This window comes from Acipenser ruthenus, unplaced genomic scaffold, assembly GCF_902713425.1.
Source record: "Acipenser ruthenus unplaced genomic scaffold, fAciRut3.2 maternal haplotype, whole genome shotgun sequence".
Classification (NCBI taxonomy): Eukaryota; Metazoa; Chordata; class Actinopteri; order Acipenseriformes; family Acipenseridae; genus Acipenser; species Acipenser ruthenus.
In genome coordinates this window covers 42,435-54,192 of record NW_026708235.1, presented here as the reverse complement: position 1 = coordinate 54,192, position 11,758 = coordinate 42,435, and the positions used below count along the sequence as shown (strand labels likewise).

The 11,758-nt window shown below is 40.0% G+C and overlaps 1 protein-coding gene across 1 annotated transcript; it reads right to left on the bottom strand.

Annotated features, from left to right (window-relative positions):
* Positions 1-275: 275 nt before the first annotated feature.
* Positions 276-10,987, bottom strand: LOC117395643 (M1-specific T cell receptor beta chain-like). The gene is made up of 6 exons (XM_033994676.3): positions 10,493-10,987; positions 3,900-4,217; positions 2,425-2,784; positions 1,327-1,443; positions 966-1,024; positions 276-610 (listed from the first exon to the last, which is right to left on the bottom strand). Exons 1-6 carry the CDS (start codon positions 10,536-10,538, stop codon positions 527-529), a joined length of 984 nt encoding a protein of 327 aa, XP_033850567.3. The 5' UTR covers positions 10,539-10,987; the 3' UTR covers positions 276-526.
* Positions 10,988-11,758: the final 771 nt, after the last annotated feature.

The window sequence follows — 11,758 nt, the reverse complement described above, 5'->3', positions numbered from 1 at the left end:
TGCACCAGGATGTCTTTCAGAGTCCGTGGAGATTTGTGTGGTCCAGTGGTTAAAGAAAAGGGCTTGTAACCAGGAGGTCCCCGGTTCAAATCCCACCTCAGCCACTGACTCATTGTGTGACCCTGAGCAAGTCACTTAACCTCCTTGTGCTCCGTCTTTCGGGTGAGATGTAGTTGTAAGTGACTCTGCAGCTGATGCATAGTTCACACACCCTAGTCTCTGGAAGTCGCCTTGGATAAAGGCGGCTGCTAAATAAACGAATAATAATAATAATAATAAACAGATATTAATCATTTGAACTTTGCATCCTTTACAAATCGCAAGCACGCAAGGAAAAACAAAACACCTACTGATGAACTCATGAGAGCAAGACCGGCGGTGGGGGCGTGGTCTGGTCATGACGTCATACTCACCCACCGTGGCAAGCACGGGGGGGGCGTGGTTTAATGACACGGCTTACAAAAAGGAATCATTATAATAATAATAATAATAATAATAATAATAATAATTATAAGAATAATTCTGATTATATGCGTCTTTTCTTTCTGTTCTTCTTCTGAGATTCAAACTCCAAGCTCGCGTAGGTGACCAGGCTGTCCTCTTCACCTCTCTGCAAGAGATCAACAGAGTTTATTACACAACAGATCATCGATAATCAATCATACAGTGCATGCAAACAGCGGGGCCGCTCAGCCAGTGACGCGCCATGGGGATTCCAAACCCCGTCGCACGAGAACAGGACCTGCTGCAGTGATGAAACGTCACGGAGGCTCCCACTGACGCACGGCACAGCCGGCCGCTGATTGACGTTGTTATGAACCCTCATATGGGGACGGATACAAAAAAAAAACACTCTCCTATCATTTATATAACGGAGAATTAAAAAAGCGAGTTTGTAAAAACAGAACAATAATAATAATAATTACAAAAAACTCTAATGCAAACATTGCACATGCGCACTTTACCTTTGGGACGCCGCCGGGGGCCCGTTTGTAAGTGACGCACGTGGAGTCTTCAGTGGACGCTGGGAATGCAAAGTTGAGACGTCATTGACAGTTTATCAGAACGAGGCTGTGTTTCTAGATGAATACCAACACAGCCGCACTGATATTAATAATAATAATAATAATAATAATAGCAATGTGTTTTTGTATTAATACTGATATAATATCAATAGCATAATATAAATAATAATAACAATATTCATCGCCAGCGTCATAGTTATAATAATGATAACAATAATAATTATCATTTTAGTATTAATATAATATTGATAGCATATCTATTCATCATCAGCACAGCGGGAGGGAGCGGGCGGGACGGTACCTGGTTTGAAGGGGCGGCGGGTCCACAGCGCGCAGCCGCAGAGAGCCGCGGAGAGAGCGAGGAGGGAGACCCCGGAGAACACGCCGTACTGAACCAGGCACCGCTCTGCAGCCAGACCTGGGTTCAATTACAATTACAATGACAGCAGGCTTGTTTACTGCAGTTACATAAGAACATAAGAAAGTTTCCAAACGAGAGGATGCCCCCATTCAGCCCATCTTGCTCGTTTGGTTGTTAGTAGCTTATTGATCCCAGAATCTCATCAAGCAGCTTCTTGAAGGATCCCAGGGTGTCAGCTTCAACAACATTACTGGGGAGTTGGTTCCAGACCCTCACAATTCTCTGTGTAAAAAAGTGCCTCCTATTTTCTGTTCTGAATGCCCCTTTATCTAATCTACATTTGTGACCCCTGGTCCTTGTTTATTTTTTCAGGTCCCCTGTGTTGTCTATACCTTTTAGGATTTTGAATGCTTGAATCAGATCGCCGCGTAGTCTTCTTTGTTCAAGACTGAACAGATTAAATTCTTTGAGCCTGTCTGCATACGACATGCCTTTTAAACGCGAGATAATTCTGGTTGCTCTTCTTTGCACTCTTTCTAGAGCAGCAATATCCTTTTTGTAACGAGGTGACCAGAACTGAACACAATATTCTAGGTGAGGTCTTACTAATGCATTGTAGAGTTTTAACATTACTTCCCTTGATTTAAATTCAACTCTTTTCACAATATATCCGAGCATCTTGTTGGCCTTTTTTTATAGCTTCCCCACATTGTCTAGATGAAGACATTTCTGAGTCAACATAAACTCCTAGGTCTTTTTCATAGTTCCCTTCTTCAATTTCAGTATCTCCCATATGATATTTATAATGCACATTTGTATTGCCTGCGTGCAATACTTTACGCTTTTCTCTATTAAATTTCATTTGCCATGTGTCTGTCCAGTTCTGAATGCTGTCTAGATCATTTTGAATAACCTTTGCTGCTGCATCAGCGTTTGCCACTCCTCCTATTATTGTGTTGTCTGCACATTTAACACATTTGCTTACTATAAATGACTCATTAATAATGAAGTAAGAGGTGAAAGGGAGCGATTACTGACCCGCTCCGTGAATCCCAGCGTATGAAACATTCCTGCTGAGCATCGCAGCGTCCTGGTCCCATTGCGCCTCGCATGCGCACTGCGCCCCGCTTCTCCACGTCTCCACCGGGATTGTCAGGCGGCTGGTAGCGGCGTATCTGTCTCCCTCTCCCTCTCCGCCCTCCTTCACTTTGGTCCCGGAGATCGGCGTCCCCTGCGCCGTGAGCTTACCGGAGATGAACCATCGGACCAGGACCGAGGGCGAGGAGAGACCCCGGATCAGACACACTAATGTCAGGGTCGCTTTGGAATCGAGCGCGCTGCCGGAGACAGCGGGGGCCAGGATAGACACTGACCGATTCACAGAGGAATCATCCGAACCTTAATGAAATAATAACACAAATAATACTAAATAAAACTGTGTTTAATTGCATTTTCTAGCATTGAATTTATAGAGCAATCAGAGTATTTGTGTTTAATGAACACACTCGGGCGCGCTGTTATATTTCAGTAAAACGTTTCCATGAAGCGTCTCTGGTTACTGTGTGTTTGCACAGACGTGACTTAGTAAATACCTGCGCACTGAAACATCATTACACTGTTACTATGCGCAGTTACAAGGTACTTAGCGTGGGAATCCTTGTGCACGATATAACCCCAACACTAACATTAACCCCAACACTAACATTAACCCTAACACTAACACTAACACTACCCCTACCCATAACCCTAACAGTAACATTAACCCTAACCCCTAACTCTAACCCTAACTCTAACCCCTACTCCACCCCTAACTCTAACCCTAACCCTAACACTACCTCTACACCTAACTCTAACAATACCCCTACCTCTAACACTACCCCTAGCACAAACACTAACACTACCCCTAGCACTAACACTAACACTACCCCTAGCACTAACCCTAACAATACCCCTACCTCTAACACTACCCCTAGCACAAACACTAACACTACCCCTAGCACTAACACTAACACTACCCCTACCCCTAGCACTAACACTAACTCTAACTCTAACACTACCCCTACACCTAACACTACCACTAATCTCTAGCACTAACACTACCCCTATCCCTAGCACTAACACTACCACTAACCCCTAGCACTAACACTAACTTACCCCTAGCACTAACATGAACCCTTTTCTGATGCAGTTGTGTGCTTCCATCTATCGTGCACAAGGATGTCCTCGCTAAGTACATTGTAACTGCGCACAGTGACTAATAATATTATTAATATTATTATTATTATTATTATTATTATTATTATTAATTAATCAATCAATCTTTATTTTCTATAGCGCCTTTCATAGCGGAGCACCATCACAACGCGCTTCACAAGATCCATCCATAATTAGATACAGAGAAACGCATCATACATGATATACAGTGGAAAGTGCATAACACACGATAGTATTATTATTAGTAGTAGTAGTAATATTATTATTAATATAAAGTCATCACTGCAGTATAACCTCACCTCCAGACACGATCACGACGGACCCGTTTGAGAACCTCAGAGAGCTGCTGCTGTATTCAGCGCAGTAATACCGCCCGCTATCGTTTCTCTGGGGGTCGTGGATTGTCAGCGAGACGGCTCCATTTTTAACCGTGCATTGGGAGCCCGCATCTCCGCATTCACCAGTGGACAGCTCGCTCAGTCCCCCGCTCGCGTTGTCTCGGAACCAGCGGACCTGATCGGTAGAGTCGAGTTTCCAATCGAAGACACAGGGGACGGTCACGGGCTGTCCGACCCGAGCGAAAAGATACGAGGGATTTGCACTGAGGAAGAGAAACACTGCAACACAAACAAATCAATCAATCAATCAATCAATCAATCAATCAATCAATCATCATCATCATCATCATCATCATCATCATCATCATCATCATCATCATCATCATCATCATCATCATAATACACAGCGTGAGATGAGAATAAAACAGAACTGATGTCGACGATGCAGCTCCTTTAAAAATGTGGAATGCGGCGTGCGGGTTCAAGAATAATTCTACCAGCAAATGTAAAGTTAATATTATTATTATTATTATTATTATTATTTATTTCTTAGCAGACGCCCTTATCCAGGTTGACTTACAATTGTTACAAGATATCACATTATTTTTACATACAATTCCCCATTTATACAGTTGGGTTTTTACTGGAGCAATCTAGGTAAAGTACCTTGCTCAAGGGTACAGCAGCAGTGTCCCCCACCTGGGATTGAACCCACGACCCTCCGGTCAAGAGTCCAGAGCCCTGACCACTACTCCACACTGCTGCCCTTAAGCGTTGTTACAATCGGTTTGCACGATGGATGGAAGCGCGCAGTGGCGTCACAAAGGGCTCTGGTCGGGTAAGGATTGGGTTATATCGCGCAAACAGATTCGCTACATTATGGTAACTGCGCTCCATAACATTGCAATGGTGTGCAAGCGAGCCGTGAAATATTGAACAGCAAAAATACACTATCATAGGAAACAGTACATTATCTTCTACATAATAATAATAATAATAATAATAATAATAATAATAATAATAATAATAATAATAATAATAATAGTGCGAGTGACGGTTACTGGAATTGTAATGGAAGTTTCCACGGACTCTGAAAGACATCCTGGTGCAAATATAACACGTGCAGCTTTTGAAACCTTTAAATAAAATCCCTCTGCAATTGTATGTGAAATGTCTCTGTATCAAAACTATGAAATTACATCAGCATGCTCTCATGAAATATATATTGAAATATTTAACAGCAAAAATGCACTATCATAGGAAACAGTACATTATCTTCTACATCATAATAATAATAATAATAATAATAATAATAATAATAATAATAATAATATTATTATTATTATTATTATTATTATTAATAAAGACTTGCCGTCAGAATAGAATGTTGCCACAGTTAGAACGCGGATCGTTCTATTACGCACTAAGCGCTCCATTGAGACGAGGCGTTCTGCAAACACGAGTTGACGGAGAGAAGCGCGACTCTGTCTGGATCAGACAGGCGCGGTGGTCGGTCTGTTTCGGGGAAGGGGAGCTTACTGCCCCAGAGTAGAGAGGCTGCCTGTTATTTCCTGTCTCAAAACATTAGTTCTGTAGATATATATACTTTATTTTTATAAGAAAGATCAAATAAATATGACACGGGTGGTTTCCGCACCTTCGATCGATTCGTCCTTCTGAAACCAGCGCGCGTTGATCTTATCTTCAGTGGAAAATAATAAACCACGAGCAGAGAAACACCAGGTAACGGCTTCGCGATACACCTACCCTCCCCACCCCTGTCCCCCCCTGTCCCCCCCTGTCCTCCCCCCTCCCCCCCCCTCCATCGCGTCCCTTGTTACTCGTCTTGTTCTCTGAAGAGATCTGAATTCTTTCAACGCGTCCTCATCGAGTCCGGGGAGCACTCGCCTTCATATTACAACGATAATGCAATTATATTATTATTATTATTATTATTATTATTATTATTATTATTATTATTTATTTCTTAGCAGACGCCCTTATCCAGGACGACTTACAATCGTAAACAAAAATCAATTTCAAGAATCACAGTACAAGTAATAATACAATTAAGAGCAAGATAAATACAATGACTTCGGTTCAAGCCAGTACAAGTGTGACAAAATACGATTCAATAATACAGCAAATATCAAACAAACAAGCCAAGAACGAACAGATCGGAAACTGAAAGAGACTTTACCATGGATTAGGAAAAGAAACCGTAGAGCTAATACTATAATAATAATAATAATAATAATAATAATAATAATAATAATAATAATAATACTACACTTAACGGATTTCATCATTAATAACATCAAGACACTCATTTAACTATAATAGATGCATTCATGTCTATTCCAGTGTTAGAGCCCGAAGCTTTTCAATGTAGAATCTCTATAAAGATGTATTTCAATGTAGAATCTCTATAAAGATGTATTTCAATGTAGAATCTCTATAAAGATGTATTTCAATGTAGAATCTCTATGATTTATTTCAATGTAGAATCTCTATAAAGATGTATTTCAATGTAGAGTCTCTATAAAGATGTATTTCAATGTAGAATCTCTATGAAGATGTATTTCAATGTAGAATCACTATAAAGATGTATTTCAATGTAGAATCTCTATAAAGATGTATTTCAATGTAGAATCTCTATAAAGATGTATTTCAGTGTAGAATCTCTATAAAGATGTATTTCAATGTAGAATCTCTATAAAGATGTATTTCAATGTAGAATCTCTATAAAGATGTATTTCAATGTAGAATCTCTATGATTTATTTCAATGTAGAATCTCTATAAAGATGTATTTCAATGTAGAGTCTCTATAAAGATGTATTTCAATGTAGAATCTCTATGAAGATGTATTTCAATGTAGAATCACTATAAAGATGTATTTCAATGTAGAATCTCTATAAAGATGTATTTCAGTGTAGAATCTCTATAAAGATGTATTTCAATGTAGAATCTCTATAAAGATGTATTTCAATGTAGAATCTCTATAAAGATGTATTTCAATGTAGAATCTCTATAAAGATGCATTTCAATGTAGAATCTCTATAAAGATGTATTTCAATGTAGAATCTCTATAAAGATGTATTTCAATGTAGAATCTCTATGAAGATGTATTTCAATGTAGAATCTCTATAAAGATGCATTTCAATGTAGAATCTCTATAAAGATTTATTTCAATGTAGAATCTCTATAAAGATGTATTTCAATGTAGAATCTCTATAAAGATGTATTTCAATGTAGAATCTCTATAAAGATGCATTTCAATGTAGAATCTCTATGATTTATTTCAATGTAGAATCTCTATAAAGATGTATTTCAATGTAGAATCTCTATGAAGTTTGATTTCTGTCGAGCCACGGATTTCTGTTTTGTTTTGTTTAGGGGCTGCTCTGCTAAACAGATCCACAATCTTAACGTGACTCTCGTGGGCAGATCCACGAATCCAGAAGGCATGACTGTATCGCATCGTTCTGCTGACACGACAGGCTTCAGCTTATTAAAACCCGAATGAATGACAGTATGTCGCTGGGAGATTGCAGCTCAGAGTTAACGCGCACAGTTTGCATCGCCTTGTTCATTTTCGGTCTAAAGCGGCTCCTTTTTAAACCCCGCGTTCAGCGGTGAAGGGCGCGTTTCTTTTAGGCGGCTCCGGGTTGGGTTCTGTTTCTTAAACTCAATGAAGTGAAAGTCCGGTTCGTGTTTAAGGGTCACGCCGGCCGCTGCAGCATCCGGACTCCTCGAGTCTTGCATGGATCTTTACGCGTAAAACTGCACGAATTATATTGAACTGGCTCCTTATAAAGACCCCAGAAGCGTTTTCAAAACAGCTTAAATACAATACAGTATGGAATGTATTATAGTATTATAGACTATATTATAAGCATTAAAGATTCACTGAATAACTCAAAATAAAATTAAAAATGCTTACAATAGCAAATTCTGCAATGCGCAATTTCTGTTGCCAAAAACAAAACAAAAACATAACAGAGCGGCTGTTCCTCGGATTAAGACTGATCAGTTCCTTTGTAGGCAGCAGTGTGGAGCAGTGGTTAGGGCTCTGGACTCTTGACCGGAGGGTCGTGGGTTCAATCCCAGGTGGGGGACACTGCTGCTGTACCCTTGAGCAAGGTACTTTACCTAGATTGCTCCAGTAAAAACCCAACTGTATAAATGGGTAATTGTATGTCAAATAATGTAGTATCTGTATAATGTGATATCTTGTAACAATTGTAAGTCGCCCTGGATAATGGCGTCTGCTAAGAAAATAATAATTATTATAAATATATTTTTTTGTCCCTCCAAATAACCTTGTGTTTTTGGTTTTTTTTTTCTATTCAAATGCTCTAAAAATAAACGCGTTGTGGTCATTTCATAAATGCACAAAGGCGCGCAAACCAACCCAACCAACCAACCAAAAAAAACAAACAAACATGCGAGAAATGAAAGACGGAGCGCGCTGCTCTCGTGTTTCCACGTGGGCACGCGTGGTCCTGCTGCGGTCAGCAGGTGCGTGCAGTTCTTGTGTCCGCGGGTGTGTTTCTGCACACAGAGGCTGATGGCGGTTTCCATGCACGGCGCTTTCACGAGGTATTCAGTGGAGTCAGAACCCGCAGCGAGCTCTCTGAGCGCGAGGTGATTTTCCACTAGTCTGCAATCCGACACGAGGGGATTTCTGCACGCAGGCGGCTCCTCTTTCATTTAAAAACGAGGCATTGTTTCAGCACGAATTCTGCTGGATCTGAAACTCGAGTCTGAGCTCGGCTGGCCGGACCCGACAGTCCGGGGTGCTGCTCGGTGCAGATCCAATGAAAACACATTCTCTGCGCTTCTAAATCACGCCTTTGCGATGCTTCCACGTTCACTGAGATCTCATTGCGTGTGTTCATGTTTGATTGTTTTTCAAATGGGTTTATGGACCCAGTAACTGACGCCGTCCCGCCGTTACACAATGACATTGCAACGATGTTATATATATATATATATATATATATATATATATATATATATATATATATATATATATATATATATATATATTATAATATTGAAATTAACTTCAGAGCCGGTTCGATCTCACAGAATCACCGCCTGAATCAGCGGGCCGCCCCTCGTAGTTTTACCATCTCGAGTGTTTTGTTTTGTTTGTTGCTTATCAGCTATACTTTATAAACAAGCAAATAATAATATTAATATTAATATTAATAATAATAATAATAATAATAATAATAATAATAATAATTATTTATTTCTTAGCAGACGCCCTTATCCAGGGCGACTTACAATTGTTACCACATATCACATTATTTCACAATATTTTTACATACAATTACCCATTTATACAGCTGGGTTTTTACTGGAGCAATCTAGGCAAAGTACCTTGCTCAAGGGTACAGCAGCAGTGTCCCCCACTGGGGATTGAACCCACGAGAGTCCAGAGCCCTAACCACTACTCCACACTGCTGACCTATGTAATAATAATAATAATAATAATAATAATAATAATAATAATAATAATAATAATTTTATATAGCGCTTTTAAAAGCAACATCAAAACAGAAAATAAAACCACTGATAAAAATGGATTCATTCATACATTCCAAGTAAAATAAATTTATATATATATATAGTTGCTTTGCTTAAAAAACACAAAACATTGTCTTATTAAAAATCCAATCACACGATATAATTATATATCTCTACATCTATATATATATCTCTATATAAATATATTGATTGATATTGCGATTATCAAAAATAAAAACTAACAAAAAGATCTATCTGTATAGAAAATATATTTGAGCTCAAATCTAATTGAAGTTAGGAAACTTTTTTTTAAAAAAGTGTTTTTTTTCTTTAAAATAAAGTGAAATTCAAATTAAATTAAAATAAATACATTTGAAAAAAAAATGTATTTAATGAATGATATAGATAGGCTGTTTAATTAAACCAGAGCCGGGGTCGAAATGAGAAAATGTGGATCCAGTTCTGCATCAGTCACAAAATCTTTTTATACACTGTGTCGAATTATGTGCGCGAAAATCACTTTCATTTCCTATTTACTGAAACGGATAACTTGATGCAATTTTTTTTTTTAAAAATCCACATTATAAAACGCAGTATAAAGAATTGAATACTTATGCTGAGCGAGCAAACTCAAAACCCAGCCGATGGAAAACGATACCCTTGCAATTTGACATTATAAATTGTCAGTTAACCAAGTCCCCAGTAACAGGAACCAACTCCCCAGTAATGTTGTTGAAGCTGACACCCTGGGATCCTTCAAGAAGCTGCTTGATGAGATTCTGGGATCAATAAGCTACTAACAACCAAACGAGCAGGATGGGCTGAATGGGGGCCTCCTCTCGTTTGGAAACGTTCTTCTTAAAATCAATCTCACCTTGCATTTCCTATTTATTTAAACGTAAGTCATAGTTTTCTGCAAAAAAAAAAGAGCTGTTTGAAATCCGTATTCTAAAATGAAACTCTCTCTATACATCTCTATCTTGATATATCAAATCACTTCTCATCGGATACTTACAGTGAGCGACCAAAAGCAACAGGCATCCGGCCGAACAGCACGCCATCGCCGCTGGAGTCCGAAGCGCGGTGTGTTTGAAAACGCGCCGTGCAGCGCCTCTGTGGTTTCAACACTGAAACGAGATCTGCTGCGCTTGCACATGGGCTGGCTCTCTCTCTCTCTCTCTCTCAGCTCGCTCGGTGATGTTTAGACAGCTGTGTGGGCGTCGGCATTGCTCAGACCTGCTCTCAAAGCAACGGGCGCGGCGCGGTCCTCAACGCGGGACCCGGGTCTGTAACACACCGTGCAGCGTTGTAGGAGTGTTGGGGCTGCGTGAAGCCGTCATACAGAAGAATGCAGCGTCAGCTTCGGAGAATGTTCTTATACAGACCCCGAGCATAATGACGCTTCCATAGATAATATAATTTGAAAAATAGGTACATCGTTTTAATAATTGATAATAAATTAATGATATCAGGACGTTTCGTATTACAAGTCCTTGAGCTGGATAGAAAAAGTACACACACAAACACATATATATATATATATATATATATATATATATATATATATATATATATACATATAGTGTAAATACATAGATTAGATTACTGGTCTGCAGTGTCGAGAGTGGAGTTCTCTTTCCTATACTGCTAGAGCGCTCTGCAGTGTTGAGAGTGGAGTTCTCTTTCCTATACTGCTAGAGCGCTCTGCAGTGTTGAGAGGGGAGCTCTCTTTCCTATACTGCTAGAGCGCTCTGCAGTGTTGAGAGTGGAGTTCTCTTTCCTATACTGCTAGAGCGCTCTGCAGTGTCAAGAGGGGAGTCCTCTTTCCTATACTGCTAGAGCGCTCTGCAGTGTCGAGAGGGGAGTTCTCTTTCCTATACTGCTAGAGCGCTCTGCAGTGTCGAGAGGGGAGTTCTCTTTCCTATACTGCTAGAGCGCTCTGCAGTGTCGAGAGGGGAGTTCTCTTTCCTATACTGCTAGAGCGCTCTGCAGTGTCAAGAGGGGAGTCCTCTTTCCTATACTGCTAGAGCGCTCTGCAGTGTCGAGAGGGGAGTTCTCTTTCCTATACTGCTAGAGCGCTCTGCAGTGTCGAGAGGGGAGTTCTCTTTCCTATACTGCTAGAGCGCTCTGCAGTGTTGAGAGGGGAGTTCTCTTTCCTATACTGCTAGAGCGCTCTGCAGTGTCGAGAGTGGAGTTCTCTTTCCTATACTGCTAGAGCGCTCTGCAGTGTCGAGAGTGGAGTCCTCTTTCCTATACTGCTAGAGCGCTCTGCAGTGTTGAG